Consider the following 27,070-nt stretch of genomic DNA (forward strand, 5'->3'; position numbering starts at 1 on the left):
TAGTAACTCTCTGGAATGTCTCTTATATTCACTCCCAAGGAAATGACCCGAGCAAAGAAAGCATTTACTGATGCGTGATCTATGCCTAATTGTGTGTAGAGTCAAATTACTTTCCATGATGCAATGGATACGCAACTTGACAAAATAAATAAATAAACCCACACCATATAATATATATAATTTCACGCATATATTATTTTTTAGAATGGTTTACCATTTTCAAAAATGGCAACCCATGACTCTGGCCCATTATCCACTGCTGGGGATTTCAACTTCAACCCCTTCAGAGTCACTAGCATTGTTTATAACCTACATCAAAAGGAGGTGTTGGAACTTGGACCAACATAATGTAAATTCTTGAATGCAACTTGGACATAGCAGTTTGTTAGACTTTTAATTAAGCACTCACGAGGAAATAACTAGGCAAAATCATCGAGTACTTTTGGGTGCTTTAGTGAAGACCGTTTTGCCAGCAATCAAAAGGTTAAAAATGTCAAAATGTCTGATCTACAGCAATAATTTCAGCCATCACAATCATCGTGATGGAAAAACTGTTGGCGTTTCTTGAGCTCTAGGACCACTTCAGAATCGTATCTATCGAATATCGTCTAATTTTGAATGCTATCACGTGCTAGAATATTTTTAGGTTTTTCGCTCACAGTGACAAAATAAAAAAAAAATCAATTCTCATTTACTTTGACCCATTAACAAACCACATAACATCAAATACAACAAGTTGATGCTTTATCACACCGAACAAAATCAATTTTGGTGACAACACACACAAAATTACTGAATTCAATACTTAGGGGATATCAGATACCTAAAACTTCAGATAAAAATCAAAAAAATAAGATATAAAATCTGAAAAACAGATATATGAGAAATTTATTAATACAAGGAAAAAGTGATTTTTACCCAAAAAGGGAAATCTCGCGGAAAATACCGAAACAAGAGGAGTATTATAAGCATCTAATTGATGGCGAATTTTCGCTGAACACCTTTACACGCTAATCATAATTAGATTTTGTCTCATTTCCAAAGATTTACTGCTGATGTAACGAAAAGAATCCAAGAAAAGATTATTTCTCCTTGAAAAATAAGAAACTTTTCCAAAACAAGTAATTTCGTCTTAATGAAATATCATGGGCGGATTCTCTCTTTCAGTGATTTTCTTTTTCACATGGAGTCAGCATTTTCCAGCCGAAAACTCAATTTTCATCTCTCCAACCATCTTCAGAGGCATAAGCGTACAGTAAATACAAGTTTTCATGATCTCGTAATCTTGAAGGCATGCAACTTTTCTGAGATCATCTTTTGAATCTCTTCCATCATCTCATTTTTATTTTCTAGCATTTTTCCAATTTTCCCCCTTAGAGACGGGAAGAAACTGAAAAGTAATTGGGATTTTGTTTTTTAAATATGGCGTCCATGTCTTATTTACACCGAAAGTATCCCAGCTTCGTCAGCACTCTCCATATTTTTTGGTTTTAAGTTGTATAAACGACGTTGATTAGGAACTGCAGAGAGAGACTCATTAAAAATTGGTACTTAAAAGTTGTTAAATATGCCCGCTATTTCTCTCTCTCTCTCTCTCTTATTCATTCCGATTTTCATGATGTCTTTTCTTAGCTACTGTCGCATTCCTATCTCTCTCTCTCTCTCTCTCTCTTTCTAAGAGCTCTAATTACTTATATCAATGTAATCAGAAGCTCGCTTTGTACTGAGTTAATGATCTTAGAATATTCATGAGTAAGAAAAAAAATTTAAAAAAATGTCTTGTTCACAACGATACAATTGAAAGTAATTCGTTTGTGAATTTAGTTCCATTATCTAGTTTATATTTCTGGATTTTCATTTGTTTGATGACCGTATTAAGAGTTCCGATCATAACAAATCCGATTTTGGTCGGTTGTAAACTTCACTGATATTGGCATGGTCTGCATGCAATTAATGAGGGGATGTTCAACCTTCTCATTCTTAACTAGTATCCAGTTCTTCGGCCCTTTTACGTATAATACACATCTTAACTTTTGCCTACAGGCACCAAAATAGCACAATTCAAGGGACAAAAGTTGTCAAGTTACTATCGCGTCATAATCTCGATACTAATAAACGCATGAAAAAAATGGTAATTGATCTGAAGAAAGCAATAGTGAAAGAGATTATAGTAAAAGAGAAAATAGCGCTTCAATTTAATAATTGACATACAGCATTTTTAAAATTAATAACCGATTCGAAAGGAGTAAAAATGAGATATACAGGGTGGAGATACTACCTACCACTCAGTATAGTTACACCCGCGATTCCTTGTGAAAAACTAATATTAGAAAGTGTTTTCCGTTTTAGAATCGGGTGAATATTAAGGGAGTTAGAGCGTTTGATTTTTTGTGACGTGTCGGTTTTCTAACGGTCAGTTACGCGCCAAACACCCAACGAAAAAAAATTTTCCTCCATATATCATGTTGCTGCTAATTGAAAGCGAACTGAAACATTCAATCCCGTTAGAAGCCAAGTTCAGTTATTTTCTTTCACGATTGGCACTTTTTCCTCTTTGTGTAGTGATGTTAACCTTGTTATTGCATGTTACATCCGCTACACTATATTGGCACATTTATCACCTGACTTGCAAAGTATTAGTCAAACGAGGTCAATTTAAAAAATTGTTTTCTCAAAATCAATACTTTTTTTGCTAAAATGTGGCTTTTCCCGTCACTGTTAAGTAAAATTTTTTGAGGGCAAGGAAAAAATTGGTTTGCACAACTTCAGCTTTCTTGATTACTCTCAGCGTTGTTATCATCTTAAAAACGCCAAGTTATACGTTTGGTGCACGTTCGGTGAATCAGGCATTGAGAACTCCCAAATACAGGGTGGGAAAAAAAGTCCGTAAAAACTTTAAAAATTCATAAAAACCGAAAACATAAATTGAATAAAAAACGGTTTGTAGGGACACCATCACTAAGAGAGGTCACGGGCATTTTTTAAGACAGGAAAAAAATAACTCATAAACGGCCGATAGGGGGCGCTGACGTACACAAGTTAAAGAATAACACATTATCACACTATACAACACATTATACACATTATGTAGTGGTATTTGAGAAATCTAACGAAATGAAACCAAAGTCGAAATGAATTTATCGAGGAAGAGGCTGCCTCACATTGCAGTTTGGCATAACAAAACGAGTGCGGAAAAAATTATGCTGTAACTTTAAAACTTATTAACTTATCGCTAAAACAACATTTGATTCGAAGAGAACAAGGATCAGAGCGTATGATGAGGTGTTAACTTGATGAGTTAATTAAAGATAGTTAATCTTAACGAGATGAGTTAATTGATGGTAGTTAGGGAAAATCGAAATAGTTTATGGATATTATATAATAGTAGTAGTGATCCATGGGGAAAACGAGCAGAAAAGAAAGAAAAGTAAGAAGTTACAGTGAAGGTAAAAGAAACCTACTATAGTATAAGAATGTAGGTCAGGAGGCAAAATTTTGGGTAATAGGGAATCGCATGTGATGGGAAAGTTTAATCCTAGGAGAAGACTGTTGAATTTATGGGAAAAGCTATATTTTGGAATGCAGTTGTATGTAGTCGAAGATAATAAAGGAAATGTAATAAAACGGGACCCTAGTTGAGAACGTTAGGTGGGTAAAATAATATTCGTGTCAAGCTGAAGACCGTGGCACTGGAAATCTTATGAAAAATAAGATAAGGCTAATCTTTGTCGCTGGTCAAATGCATTGATTTACGAAGGAATGTGCGTCTAGACGGTTTCTATGGACGTGGAGCGGATCTAAATTAAATGGTAGGGTCAAAGGTTATGGGAATGTGAGATTTTCCCAAAGAAGGAGATGGGCCAATGAAATTATGTTTAATACTAAAAAGTGGTTCAGACGGGAAAAGAGAATTTCAAGATGGGCGAATGGAAAGTCTTGAAATAGCGCAAAAAGGTGGAGTTGAAATTATCAATCAAAATATAAAGAGATTTTAACAGAGGGATAGGGGGCATTCCGCAAGCAGAGGAGAAGAGAGAGTTTTTGGTAGTTAGATCAGAGGGATAGGAATCTTAGGACAGAAGGATGACGTCGAAGAAATTGTGGTCTAGGATCTTTGATGGGGTAAGTGGTGCTCAATATGTATTGTCATGTTTTTAGAATATGTTCCTCCACATCACTGAAAAAGTTAATTGTTAATGTGCATGTACCTGTGTAATCTGTAATGACTCATTATAATAATGTAAATAAATTCAATGTAAATTTAAATGGGAGTATACGTAATTATTTTCAAGTCTCTCAATAACTTCTAATTAGTTTAGAATATGTTTAACCCTGGGTTAATACGGGGATTTGGGGTTGCTCTTCACTATAGAAGGAGACCTCAATCTCAGTAGGAAGTTACACAACGCGATGGGCTACCAAGCATACGGGGAGAGCCAACAATGGTGCCGTGACAGTAACGTTACATATAAATGATTTTGGAGACTGAAAATAATTTTTAAATGTTTATAATTTTGTTTTCAAATAAGTTAATTAATTGAATCTGGTACTTGCACTCAATTAAACACTAAACAAAATGAGCCACAGTAATGAAGTAGAATCATCCGGTGACAGAGCAGCTGTCAAAATAAATACAATTGCGGGTTATTTAGGCCTCCTTAATAGTTTCTCCGGTTCAGAGCCGTCTTATCCGGCGGAATATTTCCTCCAATCTATAGAGGAAATTGGTAGAATTGCGGAATGGGCAGATACAGAAAAGTTGATTGTGCTTAAAGCAAAATTGAAGGGAAGAGCCGCTGAATTTCTGGCAAACAGTCCGGAACTAAGAGAGGAAAGAAATTATGAGAGATTCAAGACAGAATTTTTGAGACATTTCAAGAATGAATTTCCTTTAACTTACCATCTCCAGAACTTTACGGGATGTAGACAAAAACCGAATGAATCGGTCAAGGAATTTGCCTCGCGTGTAAAAAATGCTGCTTTCGGTTTCCTGCAAGGAGCAAATTTCAATAGTCCAGATGTTGAACGATTGGCAGATCGTACTAAATTGTCACAATTTTTAGCGGGGCTGAACCCTAAAATACAAAAACATGTATTAAACCATGACCCCCAAGATTTGGCCACCGCAATTAAATTTGCTGCCCTTGTAGAGGGAAATGAGGGAATTAGTCGTAACTATGGTACAGTAAATACCATAGAGAGGCAAGCAACGGGCAATTCTTTTGAATTGAACACATTGCAGTCTATGTTAGCGGAAGTAGCGAAAGAAAGTATGCTCCAGCGTACATCAATGGAAAAATTGGCTCAAGAATTACGAGAAGTAAAAGAAGGAAATGTCCTTGCTCGTAGGGGAAGAGGGGTCCCACCACAAATGTCTACTACCCCACTTCCAGCTCAACGTAATATGCAGAGGTTTGAGGCAGGGGGTGCTGTAAAACCGGTTTTCTAGCTACTCTTTTCGAAAAATCAAGTGACGTCACCCGATTCCTCACGCGACCGTCTCCCGTTGGAACACTGAGTAAAATTACTGTTTTTTGATAATTTTTTTTGCATAGTTCTAATTCACAAAACTCTATCATTTTTTCAGAGTAGATGCCACAAATACCGCTGATTATCAAAATGTATTTTTTTTATATTTTTGAAAGTTTTTTTTATTTTTGACAGATTTTTTTTTCGACCCATGTATGCAATGTTAAATCAATGGGAAGTATGCACGTTTGTAAAATCGAAAAGGGAAACGGAAAGGGAATTATCAGAATGGGGGAAAACATTTTCCCCATAAATGATGGCCTTTTGATGTTCAACGTTCAGTGGGAATGTATTAATTGGAATAAATTTTCATTTTCTTATAACTCGGCCGTACATTCAGAGCCGCAACTAGGGGAGAGCAGGCGGGTTTGGTCTGGGGAGGGGGCAAATTTCACCCTTTCACCTCTCCTTCAATCAACATTACAAGCAGGGCCGCAACTAGATGCTTGGTCACCCAGGGCAAGTGTGCATTTTAGCGCCCCCTTGTAATATTGAAGGAGAGGTTTGGGAAGAAAATTTGCTCCCCCTCTGTTCCAGCGCCCTGGGCCATGGCCCCCAGATCCTGGAGTGGGGCCCCTACGCTGGAATCTTTTGCGGGCCCACCGACCAGACTTTCACGGGCCCTTTTATGATGGATTTTTAGCGTGAAAAACAAAAATAATGAAAATCGTCCCGGGGCCCCAGGGCTGGAGCCTTGCCAGCCCACCCCTTGTGGGGGCATGCCCTGGGCACGACACCCACCTGCCTCCCCCCCCCCCCTAGTTGCAACCCTGATTACAAGGGAGCGCCATAATATGTACTTGCTTGGCTGACCAAGCATCGGTTGCGGCTCTGCCCACATTACTTGTTGAACATAGAACAGGGCCTGATTTCCGCATGGGGAAGTGAAGCATTCGCCCTGGGACAGGACCGCAAATAGATGCTTGGTCAGTCGGAGCAAGCAAGCAAATATTTTGGCGTTCCCTTGTAATGTCGAAAGAAAGGTTAGAGGATAAAATTTAGCCCAGGATCCGGAGCACCAGACCCACCCGTTCCCCTCCCGTTTACGGCCCTGCCTACTAGTTCCAACATTTAAACAACATGCGTTCACTGATTAACAAAACGTCTTTGATCCAGGTCACGGATAACCCCCATGTCTCATTTGGGCCCCGACATGGATGTTCAAACTCTTAAGTTTGCGGGCCATATGACAATGAAAACAGGGATAAAATTAATTTCAAAATGTTTAATTGATGCTCGAATAATTTCTGCATAGTTACTACTGCATCACAATCATTAGTGCATTATATAATATAATTCGATTTTGCATACGTGTTACCCAGGCGTGTACTTTTTAGCTGCTGGCCACAAACTCTCTCTGATACAATTATCGTGTTGTAAGCACTAGGTGCTTTCTTAACAACACTTTTTCGCGAGCCGTATGGAATCTCTTGTCATCCCACCACTACGGGTGGGGGACTGGTAGTCCCATATATACGGGCTCTAGCCCTTATGCGGGTGGGGCAGTGGTTGTTGCATTGTATATTTATTAATTATGGGGAGGGTGCTCAGCCCCTTTTTAAAATTTATTAGGGAGGGGGGTCGAACTGCCTCAACCCCAGGTTCCAGTGCCTATGACCCGGGGGCAGGACCGGATTTAGTCATTCAGCGGCCCGGTGCAAGAACAGTTTTGCGGTCCTGGTGATAGGGGTTGGGCCCAGAGGTTAACTAATCTTTGCTCTATAAATCCACCGAAATTTCTTTTAGGGGCGTGGGAGGGTCTTCGAATTTGGATCCGTAAAAAATATTTCCGACGAGGAGGCCCCAGTAAGTAGGGCCGTTCTAGCGCATGGGCAGACTGGGTATGGGCAGTGCAGGTGGTTACAAAGCTTCACGTTCACGAGAAATATGTAAAACAATATAATGTCTAACAGGGCTGCAACTGGGGGAGGGGGTGCAGGCGGGTCTGGTGCCCCGGGCGCTGTGCTAGAGGGGGCGCAAATTTCACTCTTTAATCTCTCCTTCAAGATTATGGGGGGGGGGCGCCAAAATGCATGCTTGCCCTGGCTGACCAAGCATCTAGTTGCGACCCTGATGTCTAATACTGTGAAATAAGATTTTGAATCGGGATAACTGGCGCTTTAAGTCTGATAGGGCGAGTCCCTTGCACCGAGGGCTCATCACAGTGGCATGGCCAATTTATGGGAAAGGGGTGTAGGGGCTTTAGTTATCGGTCTTATGTTTATAAATATATAAAAATATAAAATTTCTTGAATTTCAACCAAGAAAGCCAGATAAAAATCTTAGTCTGGGGGTCCTTTCAAAAATTAAGGTCCCCATCCAAGGATGTGGGGGGCTGCAGATTCACTACCATATGTGTGTGTCTTTTAATAAATCGAAGTATTTTTCATCAATGGATTCGATAAAATTTCAAGTTTTGCAGCTGCCTAATTTCGACCATGGGGGACCTGAAGTTGTGCACGCTAGGTTTAACCAAACGTATTATAAAGCAGGGTTCTTCAAAAAATGCACCAGAAGCGATATATGTGTATACATATATTGAGTATAAGTTCTTTGTTCCCCCCCCCAGAAAATATTAAATGACGGGCCTCCCACCCCCATCAGAAAAAAAAATGAAACCCAGCCCTTCAGAAAATATTGCGTAAGCCTATGTGTAGTAATAAGACAATTTTCAATAAAAGTATCAGCAGAATATCAGAATATTTGCGGTACAAATAGCAATGACATCTCAAGATGATGTGGCTCCCCATTCGGAAATCACAGCCCTCCGTCTCACTGTCTTCAATATAATCCCTAACATATCTCGCGGCACTGCCGTACTCAGCGAGAAGAGCAGAGTCGTCCTAAGAGCAATCTTGGGGTCCCCGGAAAAATTGATTTTTTAAGACCTCCCTACCTAACTAGAAATGGTTACACAGTGCCGCAACTAGATGATTGGTCAGTCGGGACAAGCACGCATTTTAGTGCCTCCTTTTAATATTGAAGGAGAGGTTAAAGGCATGGGAGGAAATGCGTAAGGGGCAATGACCCCCCCCCCAGCAATAATGACCTTGCCCCCCCAAACTTCCAAGTCAATCTCCCCCTATGGTTAAAGGTTGAAATTTGCACCCCTTCTGGTTCAGCGTCCAGGGCACCAGACATGACTGCTTCCCCCTCCTCCGGCCCCGTGATTGCTTACCAATTTGCATGCTGAATCTCGAACGATATCTCATTATCATGTGGGCCACCTCTGCGTGAGACCCCCAGACCGTGTCCGGGTGGGCCCATGCGTTAAGACTACACTAGGAAAGAGCGCGATTACTTTTTTTAATGCAGTTAAAAAACGAACGAAAACCCCTTCCTCTTGTTATTGCCCCATACCCACGGTTCCGTGGCATCCTGTTTGGGAATCAATTTCACTACATTATAACTGTTTAAACAAGTTCAGGTGTGGGCGAGTTCAAAATAATGATAATAATAATAATAAATAATAATAAACAACTAGTAATAAATAATAAATAATAATTAATAATAATTAATAGTAACTGTTATTACCAAGAATTTTTTTTTAATTCAACCAAAATTATTAAACACTTTCAAATGTATCTAATATTTTTCTTTCCCTGTATGTTTTTTTCTCCGTAAAGACGCGTTCCTGATAATTTCCCTCTCATGGTTTCTAGAATTTCCCTCTCGTGGAAGAGAGAAGCTGCTTCCATTGACTTAACATTGCATACATGAGTTGGGAAAAAAATTCATTAAAAATCAAATAAATTTTTAAAAAATAAAAAAAAAATATCTTGACAATAAGCGGTTTTTGTGGCATCCGCTCAAAAAAAATGATGAAGTTCTGAGCGTAAAGACTATGCGAAAAAATTCATTAAAAACCAACAATTTTACATTATGCTCCCGTTTGAGTGGGTCATGTGAGGAATCGGGTGACGTCAAAACCAGTTTCATTCCGAAGCGCGCGCTTGCTAATACTTAACCTTATATATTCTAGAAACCTTGGTTTGAGGTGCCTCCGCGATTTTCGGGTCGAGGTTTCCAGCCGAGAGGGAATCTCGCGTGTTTTGGATGTGGGTCAACCACCCACCTATTGCGAAATTGTTTTCGCAGAGGGAATCCCCGTCAGCAGCAGGATTTTCGTAGGGGACAGGTTTCTTCCAATAACTGGGGCACTAGGGGAGAGACAGGGTTTTGTAAACAGCAGGTTTTCCGACCTCGGAAGTGACGGTCATGGGGTAGGGGAAGACATGTAAATAGAAAAGAAAACATTGTATATAGGATTCAACAAAATCAGGTTAGGGGTTTTCCTCTACCGATTGTGACGGTGAAAGTCGGAGATATAGAATTTTGTGCTCTTATTGATTCTGGTGCTTGTATTAGTGTAATTGATTCTAGTATTATGAACAATATAATGTGTACTGTGAAGTGTCGTCAATTAAGAAATCAAAATATTGAAATTCGTGGTGTAACTGGCCAGACGTTACCACACGAAGCGTGTTATAGCATACCTATAAATTTGGGAGAATTCAAAGTGAATCATAAAGTATATGTCTCCGAGTATGAGCTGAGTAGGGATTATAAGATGATTTTAGGTTATGATTTTCTCCAAAAGGGAGATTTTGTTTTTGATGTCAAAAGGGGCATGTTAAAGAATAAGTTTACAGAAATAAAACTATTGAATTCAGGGTGTGCTACAGTGTCGCAGGCAGAAAATGTATGTGTAAATTTAGTAATGCCTAATAAAATTTGGGTGCCCGCGCGTACTCAGAAAGTGATTACAGTTAATGTGCCAGGATTTGAATATGGAAGTGAAATAGAGGTTACGCCAAGAAACAATAAGCTGAGTGATTTGTGGGTAGCAAACTCAGTGGGAAAAATTGACGAGACTGGGAAAATTCAAATATTAATTTCCAATATGTCTGAACAGCCCAGGCATGTGAATAAGGGTACAAAATTGGGAACTGGGACGATTTCGGAACAAGATGATGTTAGAGAGGCTCCAATTCCATTAAGGAAAAAGACATTGCCTAGACTGTCGGAACAGGATTTTGACCTAAATAATTTATCACCGGCAATAAAAAGAAAATTATTACCATTGCTCTTGAAATATACACATGTATTTGCCAGAGATGTTACGGAAATCGGGCGAACTACTTTGGCAAAGCACAAAATACCGTGGAATGGAACGCCGATACAGAAATCCCCACGATATAGAACTCCGTATCATTTAAGAGCGGAATTAAGGGAGCAAATAAACGATATGTTAGAGAGTGAAATTATTTCACCATGTGTCAGTAGTCATCCAGCTCCCACTCTTATGGTACGAAAGAAAAATGGCGGGTATCGATTGTGTGTTGACCTTCGTAAGACAAATGAAGCAATTCAATCGGATGAATATGCTCTTCCGTTAATTCAGGATATTTTGGCACAATTAAATGGTGCTAAATACTTTAGTAGTCTTGATCTTTGTAGTGCATATTATCAGGTCGAAATTGATGAGAATGATAGAAAACATCTGTCTTTCAGCAATGAAGAAGGGTGTTATCAATACAATGTTGTACCAATGGGGTTAAAAACAGCACCGGCAGCATTTCAGCGTCTAGCTGACAGTTTATTGTCGGAATTACATGACGAACATATTCATTGTTTCATTGATGATCTTTTGATAGCTAGTCCTGATATAGAAACCCATATCCAGAAATTAGAGCGAGTTTTTCAATTGCTTGAAAAGTATAACTTAAAATTAGCACCGAAAAAGTGTGATTTCTTGAAGAAAGAAATTAAATATCTAGGACATGTCATTTCCGAAAACGGTGTGCGTCCACATACCGATAATGTAAAAGCAATCGATGAATTTCCACAACCACGCACAGTCAAGGACTGTAGACGTTTCCTCGGAATGTGTAATTTCTTTAAGAAATTTATACCATTTTATTCGGATTATGCAAAACCTATTACGGATATGACTAAGAAAAATATCACATTTACATGGGGTCGGAGTCAAGAAGAAGCTTTTCAGTATTTAAAGAAAGCATTACGAAATCCACCGGTATTAGCATATCCTAACTTTAATATGGACTTTATAATGTCGGCGGATGCCAGTAAGATAGGAATCGGATGCTGTCTATATCAACGGTATGAACAGGGAAATCATCCTATTGCATACATGTCCCGAAAATTTAAACCGGCTGAGCAGAAATATCCAGCAATTGAACAAGAATTACTTGCCATTATGGAGGGTATCAATTATTTCAGACCTTATTTATTAGGTAGACGGTTTACTGTGGAAAGTGACCACAAACCATTGAAATACTTGCTTAACCTTAAAACACATAATCCACGATTGACGAGATGGTGTTTGAATTTGTCAGAATACGATTTTGAAATTGTTCATAAACCGGGTCGTGACAATGTCGTCGCCGATTGTCTAAGTCGACAGATAAATACTGTCGAAACTCACTCGACTTCGTTAGAAAATCGAATACGCGAAGCGCAAAAACTGGACCCACATTTAAAACCAATTATAGACATGTTAACTTCGGCTAATGCAGAGCCAGTCAAAAAGATGGTTGAGGCATATTTTATGAAGAATGGTTTGCTATGCCATTATGCTTCAAAAGACATTAGGCCTGTCAGAGAAGAGTATATTGAACAAATTGTAATACCGACTTTAATGCGAAAAGAAATATTGGAAGAAATTCATGATAATTTGAGTAGTCACATGGGTTTCGACAAAACATTTGAAAGACTGCGTAGTCAATATTTTTGGCCGGGATACTATAGAGATTGTCAAATTCACGTTAACACTTGTCGCATTTGTTTAGAAAGACGAAGTCATAATCCAAATAAGAAAGCACCATTGCAACGGAACTTTATTCCAACCGAACCGTTTGAGTTAGTTTCGGTAGATATTATGGGACCATTCAACGTAACTATGTCGGGGAATAAATATGTTTTGGTCATGATGGACAATTTTTCTAAGTTTATTGAAGCCATAGCATTGCCAGATACGAAATCTGAAACGTTGGCGAAGACATTTTATTCCGAAATTATTGCACGATATGGACGGCCTCAATTTTGTCTTACAGACAGAGGTGCAAACTTGCATAAGTCAGTTTTTCGTGCCATGCTTGAGAAGTTAAAGATCAAACCTTTAGCTACCTCAGCATTGCACCCCCAGACAAATAGCAGTAATGAAAGGAGTCATGCGACAATTACGCATACCTTAGCGTGCATGATAACGGAAACCGAAGAATGGGATGATATGTTACCCCATGTTTTAATGTCTTATAGAAGTGCTGTTCATGCGGTGTTAAAGGAGACACCACATTTTGTTCTCTTTGGAAGAGATATGGTAACGGCAGGGGAATTGTTGAAAGAACCACCTGTTTTTAATTATTATGCGCATGAACAATATGTATTGCAGCTGCTGCCAAAGTTACAGAAAGCACATGATTTTGTACGTTCTAGCATGCTGCAAGCAGCAGAACGTCAAGAGCAGTATCGCGACAGAACGGCTGTTGACAAGAAGTTAAAATTAGGTGACTCCGTATATTTATTTAACCCGGGGAAACCCAAAAGAGGGGTGTCTCATAAATTATGTAGGCTATCCACGGGACCATATAGAATCATTGAACAAAAATCTCCAGTGCTATTTAGAATAAAAAACGTACATAAACCAAAAGATATTCAACTGGTCCATTCGGATAGACTCACAAAAGTATCATTACATAGGCCATATGACCCATTTCCTGAAATGAGGGAAAATGAGTCGCAAGTAGAGGACAGGTCAGAAGTAGAAATCGTAAGTGCAGGGGGAAATTCAGACGACGAAGAGGAAAAAGAAAATGAAGCCAATGGGGGGGAGTTACAACTGCCTGAGTTATGGCATTCGTACATAATCCCCAGAAGACAGACGCAGTTGCCTCCGAATGCAGAGGGGGGAAACCGAAACCAGCTGGGAAACCATGTCTCTCCAGAAAGTTTTCACGTAGACCCCCAACAGTTATCTTTTATTGATGACGCGTGTAGTGTAAATGAAACCGAAAACGAAAGCAGCTTAACTGCCGCGAATGTGGCTGATACTCAGTCAAATTCAGAGGCAACACGTTACAATTTACGTGCGCGCAATGTGTATGGTAGAGTGCAAAAATTGAATTCTATTGACAGGATGGCAGAAAGTACCAATCCTGCTGGAGATGGAGAGTTGGAAGGTGGAACTAGTAATGATGCGAGTAGCAATAATATGAATATTGCTGATAAATTATTTGCTTGGATGGCACAACCTAGTGCATCACAAGAGTCGGAAAAAACGGTGCTGGACCGATTAGCTGATAAATTGGCGAGTAAACTCTTAAATGTCATTGAGGTGAGGAATTGAGAAAAAAAAAAAAAATCCAAAGAAAATTTAAAGTAAATCATGTTAATTTAATGAATAGTAATATTAAATTGACTTAATGCAGTGATGTGGAGGGACTGAGGAAACATGGCAGGATTTGTTGAGTATGACTTCTCCATTAAAAAAAAAAAAAAAAAAAAAAAAAAAAAAAAAAAAAAAATCAAAACATAAGAATTATACCTTAAACGCATTCAATTAATTTCAGATTTTGGTGCTGGCGCTATTACCAGTGGTGGCGCTCAAACACAACGCGGAATATTGTTTGTTTAATGAAGGAACTAAGAAGTGTTCCCATGCGGTCCCCAAAGAATACCTCGAGTATTTCCCACGAAATAGTTGTGCTATCTCAAAGCTATGTAGCCAGTGTGACCAGAAAAAGTGGATTAGTTACATTTGGTCACCACTAACGGAGGAGAAATTCATTACACCTCGCCTGTTCACAATATCACAAAATGCATCATTAACTGGAACGTCACGAATCTTCGAATGTGATAAGGAGGGATTTCCTTGTGCGTGCACTACTCAGTTGCCTTGTAATGGAACTGCCGAGTATTGCCAAGAAGTAAATTGCAGTAGGGAATCAGCATGCTTTTGCCACATTAAGGTTGGTCGGTCCAATATTTTTCATTATGACGGTGTTAAAAGAATTAATGAACCCCGCGTTATATCTTTGAAGTTTTGTGAGCACCCATTAGAATACTCACAAACACATCAACGTCATAGAAGGTCGCTACTTGATGAAGAGGAGGCAATATTCACCTTGAAAGGTGAAACTTTGGAATTTCATGATCCTATTGTGGCAGTGTCATCTCCAGGACTTTTGATCGTGCGTAAAGAGGGCCTGGAAACAATAATTCACTTTAATCTCACATCTACTCAAGCCGTAGTTCCAGAAAACTTTCTTCGTTTTCCAGGGATATTGCGATTTATTTTCGTAGCCGAAAAAGGCGGTCACACGATACGAGAGGAGCTGCACGTCAATGGTCGTACGATATGCAGAAAGTTACCGTGCTTCTTTTGTATAGCAGCATTTCAGCATTTGAAATGTCTTCCAGCAACGGCAGCATATTTCGTCTACACCCTGTGTATATTGTTAGCTTCAATAACAATAATTTACTTAAAATCCGCATTGGTGGCGATTTTCCAAGTGGTAAAAACAACAGTGGTGGTTGTTTACCAGATATTTCGATTGATTAAAGGAACGGCTCGAATTACGATGATAGGAGGTGCTCATGTGGGAAATCATTTGCGAAATTCAGTACAACAAACGCAAGAGTACCTTAATCGTGTAGGGATGCCAGAGCATGCAGCGAACATGCTGGTACTAATAGCATTATTTGCTATGGTGCAACCCTCATCAACCCTATGCAATAATCATTTAATCGTGCAATCGACTACGGCAGAGTGTGAAGATGTTCACGATGCGCAATCATGTAAAATGACCACTCAAGCGACGGTGACACTAGAAAATTTACATTACACTCACTGTTTATGGTTTCAGGATGAAAATAAAAATAATTTATTTTCATTAAGTATCAAACTGAATAAAGTTAGATGCTCATGGAATACTCAGAGGATGTACTTTACATTTCCCACGGAATTGAAGGCGGTAGCACAGGTAGCGTGTCCTCAAAATGTTATGTGCGGTTGGGGAGAACACTGTGTTTCTGGTAAAAGGTTCTCAGCCGAAACAACGGAATCTAAACAGTTTCCGGGAATTAACAGATGTATTGCGATTGATGGAGGTTCATCGTCGTGTCATATAATAGACTCGCAACCTTGTTTATTTTACAGAGCTTTTCTGGTTCCAGACTATCTCCGTACCTACGAAATCAGGGCGATTACAGGGTATACTTGCTCATACGATCTCGAAATGGAGGAAAGTATGAACGGAACATCACAAGCCACTGTGATGAATTACGCGATGTCTACAACGAACGGCATAAAAATAAAAGTTCTAGGAGCTTATGATCAACCGATTCAACTTATACAGAAGTCGCTCATTAGGCGTGTCGGAAAACAACGTGAAGCATATATGGAATATGTTTCGCCAGCAGGGGTGCCTCAAGATAACGCAATCGGGCAGGTTCAAGCAAATGCATCACTAACAAAAACTTTCATTTTCGCGGAAAGTAGCATCGTGTGTAGTGCATATGAGGAGTTGCTTCGTTGTGACATGAAGAATTCCGCGCTCAACCGTATGATTGATAGCAAAGTCGCTGCGCTTCCTCGCACCATAGGCTATCATTATTATTTCATTGATGAAAATGAGCAGTTGAAATCGGAGCTGCTTTTCACCAAACCTGTGAATGTGCAACTCATCTTTGACAACTATAACATTGTAGTTGAAAGAAGAACAGTGTGTCCTAAATTTCAAAGTGAGGAAATCACGACAACTGGCTGTTATGCCTGTGCGCCACTCGCCAGAATGACGTTCATGGCGTATTCGACGTGTGCTGAGGGCATGGTGACTGTCAAGTTTGAACGAATCGAGGTCGCTACTAGTACTCTGAGACTACAATCTACACCCACTAAACAGTTGGTAGAATTTAAGGCGGAAACCAGGTGCATTTCCGACAAGCTATGTCTCTATGGCCGTACCGTACATACTTGCCAGCCGCTGTCGTTTTGCTTAGAAGCTGCAGACATTGAACTGTTGCATCCGAATTTAACTACATTGCAGTTTTACGCAGGACAAGTATCTCCTGATCGTTGGTTTTCCGGTTGGAATGGACTTCCCAATACATTCCTGTCACACTTTTCAAGAATTATCTTAATGACATTTCTAACGACATTTATTTTTATTTTCAGTTGTTCTACTCTTGTTTCTCTATGTAGACGATAAGAAGAAATGAAGAAGGTCATTGTATATATGATTTATTTAGGTACAAGCAGACTCACCTTATGATTCTCCCATTGGAAGATGATGCTAGCGAGATCTGTTGTCCTATCACATATTCTATTTTTCAAATGGATTTTCTGTTTATCATTTATGTTTAATTACAAGCTTTAGTTGAGGGATATTTATTCATGTGCTAGTAAATTTAATATTTTAATGTTTGAAAGAATATATGTTATTACTTATGTAACCCTTAAGTATTTGTGGACCTTGAAGTCAAATAATATTAGTACTTGCATGAACATAATCGATATGTGGTGAAGGTAGAAAGTAATAATCATTCTAGCTGCAGTATTTGAAATGTTATAGAAAGAATTGCATTATATGGTGTTGTAAAATGAATGATATAAGTATGATTGTGTTTATCATGAAACAGTTATATGTTTTTGAGTATGACTTGCCCCAAACCAGCCTAGTATAGTATACAGTATTGTTGTTTCAATTCAAATCAACAATATGATGAAAGGGTAAATGGAAGAGGAGGAATGATTCAGTAGTTAACTAGTCCCAGGCTGAGAGGATTGAAAATTTGCTGTAAGCAAATTTTTCCGGCAAGGGGAGGAATGTTAACTTGATGAGTTAATTAAAGATAGTTAATCTTAACGAGATGAGTTAATTGATGGTAGTTAGGGAAAATCGAAATAGTTTATGGATATTATATAATAGTAGTAGTGATCCATGGGGAAAACGAGCAGAAAAGAAAGAAAAGTAAGAAGTTACAGTGAAGGTAAAAGAAACCTACTATAGTATAAGAATGTAGGTCAGGAGGCAAAATTTTGGGTAATAGGGAATCGCATGTGATGGGAAAGTTTAATCCTAGGAGAAGACTGTTGAATTTATGGGAAAAGCTATATTTTGGAATGCAGTTGTATGTAGTCGAAGATAATAAAGGAAATGTAATAAAACGGGACCCTAGTTGAGAACGTTAGGTGGGTAAAATAATATTCGTGTCAAGCTGAAGACCGTGGCACTGGAAATCTTATGAAAAATAAGATAAGGCTAATCTTTGTCGCTGGTCAAATGCATTGATTTACGAAGGAATGTGCGTCTAGACGGTTTCTATGGACGTGGAGCGGATCTAAATTAAATGGTAGGGTCAAAGGTTATGGGAATGTGAGATTTTCCCAAAGAAGGAGATGGGCCAATGAAATTATGTTTAATACTAAAAAGTGGTTCAGACGGGAAAAGAGAATTTCAAGATGGGCGAATGGAAAGTCTTGAAATAGCGCAAAAAGGTGGAGTTGAAATTATCAATCAAAATATAAAGAGATTTTAACAGAGGGATAGGGGGCATTCCGCAAGCAGAGGAGAAGAGAGAGTTTTTGGTAGTTAGATCAGAGGGATAGGAATCTTAGGACAGAAGGATGACGTCGAAGAAATTGTGGTCTAGGATCTTTGATGGGGTAAGTGGTGCTCAATATGTATTGTCATGTTTTTAGAATATGTTCCTCCACATCACTGAAAAAGTTAATTGTTAATGTGCATGTACCTGTGTAATCTGTAATGACTCATTATAATAATGTAAATAAATTCAATGTAAATTTAAATGGGAGTATACGTAATTATTTTCAAGTCTCTCAATAACTTCTAATTAGTTTAGAATATGTTTAACCCTGGGTTAATACGGGGATTTGGGGTTGCTCTTCACTATAGAAGGAGACCTCAATCTCAGTAGGAAGTTACACAACGCGATGGGCTACCAAGCATACGGGGAGAGCCAACAGAGGTAAAGCAGAACGAGCCATGCTAGTAAGTAGTGAGTAGAAAGAGCTAAAAATTTCGCGGCTAAATCAAAAAGATAAACATATTTATCCTACAATGTTTTGTTATATCTTTAATGCCTTAGGCCGGTATTACACTATACAAGTTTTATAAAAGTGCTTGTATAAAACTTGAAAAATACAACGAATAAGCTGATGGGTTACATTCAAGCTTATCCAACCGATCAGTTTATTGGTTGTATTTTTCAAGTTTTATCAAAGCACTTTTACAAAACTTTTACAGTGTAATACCGGCCTCAAATCTCCAAAAACGCTACCAACAGTAGTCGGCTGTACGTGAGTAACTCTACGCTGGTAATAAATTCCATTTCCCCATGTAGGTGGCCCGCTGAAAGACATGGCAGCGGAGCCTGTTAAATAGCATGGGCTTAGGACAATATTGTTTTATTAGATTGATATTTTTTATAAAATACTATATATGTATCTGCAAATTGATAAAAGTTTAAGTTATGACTTTTTATTAAACGGTCAATGTCAAAATAAACTACGCACAGTCAAATGCATTCCACAGTCAACTAATATTTTACGTTTTGATGCAGTTGCTCTCTTGCCACCTGTCTATGTCCAAAAGGTGGTTAAGCAAGTGAAATTTAAAGTCAATGTGGTTTATTTGAGGCAATTCCATCCGATTTTTGATGCTATATTTAATGCAAGTTCTTAAGAACAAAAATAAAATGAAAAAGAAATATATCTGGAGAAAAATATATTCTTTTTCCCCACGATGCGACTCTTTTTGAATAATTCACAGGAAAAATGCGTATTCAGCATAAATGATTTCTTTGCATGATCACGATCTATCAGTTGCCGCAAGGTCCATCCAAAACTGAAGTGCTTCCCTACATGAGCAGCTGGAGTGAAGCCCTCCAAGAGCTAAAGTGGAGCCTTCTAAACCCATTAAATCCATTGACAGCGGACGTGAGAATTTTCCTTTCAGAGCGTGGTAGGACGACGCGTGGGCTTAATTTGCTGAGAGCCATTTGCTGAAACGTTCACCTGGGCCAGGATTTCTCTCTTATGGTTCAAAACGGCCTTTATAAAGCGGACGAAGATATTTTCAGATCTCAAGCTTAAGGGGTTCGTCAGTATGAAGTAAAGTAAGCGTCCTTTATACACTGCGAAAAGAGAGAGAGAGAGAGATAGCTCGAAACTATGCATTAACGACTTATAAATAGCCCCGAGATGTAAGTAAAGAGAACGATTAAAACATTTCTGGAAAGTGAAGGTTAGGTTTATCCGCTTAAATAAAATACGCTTGAATTGCCCAAAATGTGCCAAGTCGAATCGTTTGCGACGGAAGAATTTCACGTTTAGTTTCTGCGTCAAATTTAAATATAATGATGCTACTATGTATTGGCTTATGGAAGCGGAAACTGGATTAGATTGACCTGCTAAGAATCGGAAAGAACTCTTAAATTATGAACGATGATGTGAGCGGTTGTCCTAATGGATATTGTGGCACTTTTACTGGAAAAAACTCTCACATCACTCAGATTCCTAGACAAAAACGGAGTGTCTAAATGTTCCTTCTAGTTTTTCTCGAAATGTCTCTATGACCAGAATAGGGACTTTGAATGTTTTAGCATTGAACCTTCTTTCTGCGTCCGGTACATAACAGAAGAGAATACAATGATGTTGTTGCTTTCAGAAGATTTTCATCCGCTAAATGACCGAAAATTACATTGACATACGTAACATTAATTAGCAGGACTGCAACTTGAAGTTGAGCTTTTCAGGTGACAGAACAGCCAGCGACTTCAAATTTAGCCTACCCTTTGCTTTGTTAAACATTATGGAAGGAAGGCCTTGAAATACATTATTGCTCCGGCTGACAGAGTACATTTTTATTTACAGTTTAAGTCCCTGTATAGCTTTTCCAATGCAAAGCCATCGCGATAACCTTATGACCACATTATTTTAAATGGGATAGTAGTAAATTGCCATAAAGATATAAACCGAGGGTGTGAGTAATCAATAATCGCACAGATGTACAGTGCCCAATCAATACTTCCATCCTTAATGTCACCCAAGACTTCTAAAGGGACCCCGCATCTACAGGCGGATGTAAAAACTTGAGCAATTTTTTGATTGCACCGTCAAAAATAACGGAGACGTCACACTAAAGACAATTCTGCGTTTATGACTCACTTTACGTGACTTTCAAAACTATGCACATAACTCCAAACTAGTGCAAGCTGTGAAACTCTATAATTGTCTGCAGTAGTCTTGGAGATCAGTCTGAATTATGAAAACATTTGACAAATGATGCACAAATTACTCTAAAAATATCTCAACTTGAGAGAGTTACGTGAATTATTTTAGTCACTGCTGTAAGAAAGGCCATCTCTCTACTGGACAGAATGAGATCGAAGCTAAAATTTGTGAGAACCAATATACAGTATGCTAATGGTGTAAATATGGTGATTTCGCCTGCGCATAAGAATTTCGAGATCGTTGGTGAGAACTTGAGACAATTCCATCCTTGTTCTGAACTGAGGGAGCATTCAAGCAGTAGATAGATCAGAAAATGAATTTAAATCTCACACCAAAACATTTCACCAGTCTTATCTCAATTCAGTATAACATTTTTCAAATAAATAACAGTTGTGTGTGTTAAGGGTAATTATTTCCAATGAATCAAGAATTCAGGATCAAATAAATAAATAAGAACGCTTACCTAACGTCGAGACAGTTCTCAATCTCGCCAGATCGGTCTTATTTCCAACCAGTATAATAGCTCTTGATGTATTGAGTGGTTCGATTTGAGATAGAATCTTTTTCGCTTGCAAGTAACTTCTACGATTAGTCACTGAATAGACGACGAGGAAAGCGTCTGGTAACAGGGCGTCCATTAGGGTCTGAGTGGGCAAAAAAAAGAAAGAAATATATGGTGCATTAAATCAATTCAATAATGGCCGTTCGTGCATCTCAAGTAAAGAATCGCATCTCTTTTATCGTATGCATCTTCAACGCTTTCGCTCTTATAGAAAATATTTTACTTAAGATAAATCGAACACGGACTCTTGTTTAGTCATCCTAAATTTAATTTTATTTGTTCAGAAAAGAGTTTCAAATTCCTTTTGACTAATTAAATCAGGATTTTAAAGACATTTTTAACACGTTTTGAAGACATATATATATATATTTCTTTTTAACTGGTTTACGAGTTTCGGCCCTGAAATGAAGAGCCATCTTCAGAACGTCATGGTCTGAGAGAGAGAAACCACAAAGAAGTGAAGCCGTTGAAGAAATGGAAAGTCACAAGGATGACGTCACTCTCCGCTACCATACGGAAGTTTTAACAACTGGCTGTTGCGAAGATATATTTTGAAAAGAGAGAAAATTCCATTTGGTGGCAGCGTCAGCAGTTGTGAGCTTGGCCTGAGTCTGGTTCGGCCGTCCATGTACGGTCCCTTTCAGTGTACACGAGCTCCAAAGAAAGATTGAGAGATTCTCTGCCTCTGTAGTCTAGGGCGTTCACCCGGAAAGTGAAAGGACGTGGGTTCGATTCCCCGCAGGGGCAGTTGAATTTTCTGTCTTTCCAAAATATATCTTCGCAACAGCTAGTTGTTAAAACCTTCGAAATGGAAAGTGTTTGCTGTAACGGTCGTTTGGATAAGAGTTCACCGTTGCATTGGATCAAAAACCAATCAAGCTCATCAAACACAAAGGCTGACTCTTACACAAACGACCCGCAGTAAACAGCCCTTCCAACCCCCATCAACGACTTCCTTTGTTTGTGGATTCAGACCACTGTTTTGAAGACGTCGTCTTTCTATTGCAGAGATAAGAACATAGTGCACGCTGGTTTCCGGTTCTACGATTCGACGCCATTACGGATTGGTTAAAAAACTAGAAATTCAGGTTTTTAACCAATCCGTTATGGCGCCGACTCGCAGAATCAGAAACCAGCGTGCACTATGTTCGTACCCCACGGCAGAAACGCTCAAACAAGTGAAAGAAAATTTGTCTTTGAAACGGTATTAGAAAATGTCTGAATTAAAACCAGGCAAAAACAGTTTCTTTTCGTGTCAAGTCAGGATTTATAGGGAGCCAAGTCGATTATATAGGGATAAGTGGTATGCATTTGATTGTTCGTTTGCTTTTCCAATGGTTCTCGAGATTCCAGTTGAGAAAATTCAGGAAAATCACTGATTTTATTTCAGATTTTGGATTTTTCTATATCTTTTCTGATGAAGTTTTAAACTACTTGTACACTAAAAATTACCATTTATCAACACTTAGAGGAGCAAGGGAAAATTCGAGTTGGATAGAAACACACAGGAATGTCGATGGTTAATGGTGGGAGAAAGGTTTTTGTAATGAGAATGGATGTTAGTTTTGGTCCTCCTCCACTATCTGTATTTGGGTCATGCGCAATTAGTGGAAATTGTATCCAGGAAGCCGTAAATATCAGGAATGAAAAATAGTGAAGAGAACGTTTTGTGGGAATTGTGAGAATGACCTATTTGGCACTGTACCCTCACGGGGTGTCCATATTTACGTTTTTCAAAAAACAACAAATGTGCACTTTGCAAGTTTTAACTCCACAAATTTTCGACTTTTGCAAAAGAATAAGAAAAAACTTGAAATTAAGCATCAATCTACATTGCTTGACAATTGTTAAGGGACAGTGTTATTTTTTGTGATACCTAACGATAGACATCGTTCAAAGAAATGAAACTCGGCACATTTTTGATAGATATCTTGAAGTATCTTTATTATGCAAAATGGAACAGATATCGTCACGAGGCAAAAAAAAGTTAAGCAAAAATAAAAAAAAAGATGATCCTTACGGCAACTGCAAACAATTACGAAAAGTGCTCGTTCTGCTGAAAATAAGGACAGATATGAGTTCTTCAGTATGAAGTGTGACCTTCTCGGACACTGATGCACCTTTACCATCTGTTGTGCATGCTGTGCACTAAATTGTTAAAGAGACCTTGAGGGATTTTGACCCATTCGTTCATCAAAGAAATTTTGAGTTCCTGTATCGTTCGAGGAGGGTTATGTCTTAGAGCAATACGTCTGCCGAGTGTATCCCAAGCGTGATCTATGGGATTTAGGTCCGGCGAATATGCAGGCCATGGCATGCGCGCAATATCTTCACTTTCTATATATATAGAGTGTTCAATATCTTCCACTTCATCTGTTCTATGGGGGCGGGCATTGTCATCCATGAATCGAAAGTTTTAATCAACTACACCTCGGAAAAGGCAGATATCACCCAGTAGAATGTCGGCGCAATACCGCTGTGGTTTTACGATACCTCTATCAAAGATATGAAGCAGAAATCTGCCATTGTGCTTGATACCCGAGTACATCATTACTGCTTATCCATAGCCAAGTCCGTAGCGGGGGGGGGGGGGGGGACTTGTGGGTCTGGTCACTCCCCCCCCCCGAACTGTGAGAAAATGACCTAAAAAAAGGAAGAAAGAATTCCCCCCTCCGAAAGAAATTTCTGGGTATGGGCTTGGCCATAGTGATTAATTTCCTGGACGATCTGCTGATGGTAACAAGTTCCCTGCTCTCTCCACAGTAGCTGGTGTCCAGAATCACTGTTGATGCTGAATCGGGATTCGTCAGAGAACATGACTCTGGACCACTCACTGGTGCGGTTTTCAACGAATACGTTCATTACACCAACGTAATCTTCTTCGACGATGATGTGCTCGTAGCAGAATGCATTTTACAGACTTCCTTGCATATAAACCAACATTATTTAATCGCCGAGAAATGGTTCCCGCAAATGCAGGAACTCAAAATCACCTTGAAGGATGAATGGGACAAAATCTCTCAAGCTCTCTTCAACAATTTAGTAGACAGCATGTGCACAACAGATGCCAAATGTGCACCAGTGTCCGAGGAGGTCATAATTCATACTCACAAACTCGTATCTATCCTTGTTTCCAGCATAACGAGCACTTTTCGTAACTGTTTACAATTTGCTGTAAGGAGCACCTTTTTCTTTTCTTTTTCTTGTCTTTTTTTTTTTGCCATGTTGCATATCTGTTTCATTTTGCATAATAAAGATACTTCAGGATATCTATTAAACATGCGCCAAGTTCCATGTCTTTAAAGGATGTCTGTCATTAGGCATAACGAAAGATAACACCGTTCCTTAGCGATTGTCAACTAGTATAGATTCAATCGCTTTAATGAAATCACATTAAAAACCAATTTATTTCAAATAAAGAATTTTACGTGGCTGGTATTCATGGTTAACCATTACTTTTCGGTATTGCATCAGCTACATTGAGTCAATACATCAGCATTGTCAAGATGTAAGTTTTTTTTGGTTTCTTCGGTTCCTCGTAGTACAAATGGGCGAAAAAGAGGAAAATACTGTCTAAAATTTTTCTTTTGTGATGTAGCTATTAACCTACAAAATATTTCCTAAAAGAAAGAAAAATCTGGGAAAAAAAAACTGGAAAAGCGATAAAGAAGATCAGAGGGGTCCCCTCTTCTTTAAACAAAGAACAAAACTGTCTCCGTCCTTTGTGTGTAGCTTGTTATCTGTTGGCACCTTTTCAATCCAAGTTCGGCTCCACTTGTCTCAAGTTCTTTTCACTTCCCCGAGAAAACGTATAAAAAATGTATAAAATTTAACAAAGAAACAAAGAAATAAAATGATCTTTTATCCAGTATTTTTTTTTTTTATTCCGTCTTTTTACTTTTATGAACGTTGCTCAAAGGAAATCATATTTGACTTTTCCCGAAACCTCACGATGGACTTATGGATCGATTCGGAACGGGAATAGGACGAAAAAAAGGAAAAATTGTATTCACAAGCACATGCCAATGTCCAGAGAGATATTCAAATATTGAAAGACCTCATTTTTATTTCTAGAGACACTGTATACGAAGGCCTGTATATGAATGGCCCAGAAACATGGATGGTGACCAGTTCAAACAAAATACTACATAGACATGCAATCAATATACAATGCATTCAATTTGAAATTTTACTGGAAATTCCATCATGGTGATTCTGAAGGATTTTTTCTGAATCAATGACCTTTTAAAGGATTGAACAACCAAGATCTCCAAATCTTGCCGTTCCGAATTTCTCATTTTTGTTTGAGGATATTTAAATCTGAGTGTATACATAAACAATTTACACACTTTGGAACAGCTAAAGATCAACATCATCGTTGCTATTTGGAGTATACAGGGTGATTCTAAATTCATAGGACAAACTTTAAGAGATGATACAAGACACCTAAACAAGCGTTTTTGATCATAGAATGTGCGGTCGAATCGCAATAGCAAAGGCGGCAGAGGGTGTTTTTAGAGAGTGCACAACAGCACTTCACCAAAAACAAATGTCATAATTTTACGATGGATATATGCTATCACAACCATTCGAGAGCGCATATGCACTTTCGGATTGGATTGGAGTTTGTTTTTTTATTGGTGCGATGTCCATCAAGGTGCGCCAAACAATAATCAAGTGGTATAATGACTTGTGGTAGAATTTATGTTAGTGCCTAGGTTGCACTATGAGAAAAGACCTACCACATTACAATACCCTGCATTCTCGAATGGTTGATTGCACTTATTGCAGCAAATCCATCAGAAAAATATGATATTTGTTTTCGAAGTGCTGTTGTGCACTCTCTAAAAACGACCTCTACCGCCTCTGATATATTGTGATTCGACCTCACATTCTATGATCAAAAATGGTTGTTTAGGATTTTTATATCACCTTGAAGTTTGTACCATGAATTTAGAATCACCCTGTAGACACTAAAGTGCTTCATCAGATCGCAAAAAAAAATTTGTTAAACGTGAGGGCAGATGTGGTGATATCGTGTTCAACACTATTATGGACAAAAAAGTGCGTATTTTTCTACGTATATGTACAACAATACTCACTCTCATGATGCTTTTCCGGTGTGGTGCAGTTTAAAGAACGTGTGGTATGATACTATTCAATCACATTTCTACTGTTATGTATGAATATTAAATGAAAAAGTTTAGCTTACTTACTTTTTCATCGAGGCCAGCGTACTCTGTCAGTTCCAGCTCGACCTCGTCTCCATCGAGAACTATTGTTACGTTTTTATTGTTCTCATCTATACAAGAAAATACGGATGAATCAATTTCTTGGTAAAAGTTTATTTTTTTTTATAAAGACCAGATAGTTAATTTTCAGAAGGGTTTCATATGAAATGTGTAAATGGAAGTATCCCAAGCAAATTTGAAATGTCAATGCACTTATGTTTGGAAACTTCATTGGTAAGCGGGGTGGATTCTACTTGAAGATATCGAGAGTTGTAGCAAGCACACGGATCCCTTCATGTTGAATCTGCCGATGTATTTTTCAACTATGTCCGTGTGAAATCATAAAATAAATATAACGCCGTGTCTTCAGAAAATGTTCTTTTATAAAGAGTCACTTTCAGTGATGAACGACTTCATTGTCGAACTTCATCTGTCATTTTTCATGAGCAAGTCTCCTTGCCAGTTCTTCCA

At 38.6% G+C, this 27,070-nt stretch overlaps 1 protein-coding gene across 1 annotated transcript in view; it reads right to left on the reverse strand.

The window, feature by feature from the left end:
* The window catches only part of LOC149072577 (uncharacterized), a 38,027-nt gene that overhangs the window by 4,284 nt on the left and 6,673 nt on the right, over nucleotides 1-27,070 (reverse strand). Inside the window, exons 3-4 of the mRNA XM_089247179.1 lie at nucleotides 26,585-26,670; nucleotides 21,270-21,450 (exon numbers count right to left, since the gene is read on the reverse strand). Coding sequence (XP_089103305.1) covers nucleotides 21,270-21,450; nucleotides 26,585-26,670 — 267 coding nt within the window. The remainder of the gene's footprint in view (nucleotides 1-21,269; nucleotides 21,451-26,584; nucleotides 26,671-27,070) is intronic.

The sequence above is a fragment of the Pholcus phalangioides genome, unplaced genomic scaffold (assembly GCF_987345545.1).
Source record: "Pholcus phalangioides strain wild (caught in Gottingen) unplaced genomic scaffold, Ppha-v1.0 ptg000017l_1, whole genome shotgun sequence".
In the NCBI taxonomy this organism is placed as follows: domain Eukaryota; kingdom Metazoa; phylum Arthropoda; class Arachnida; order Araneae; family Pholcidae; genus Pholcus; species Pholcus phalangioides.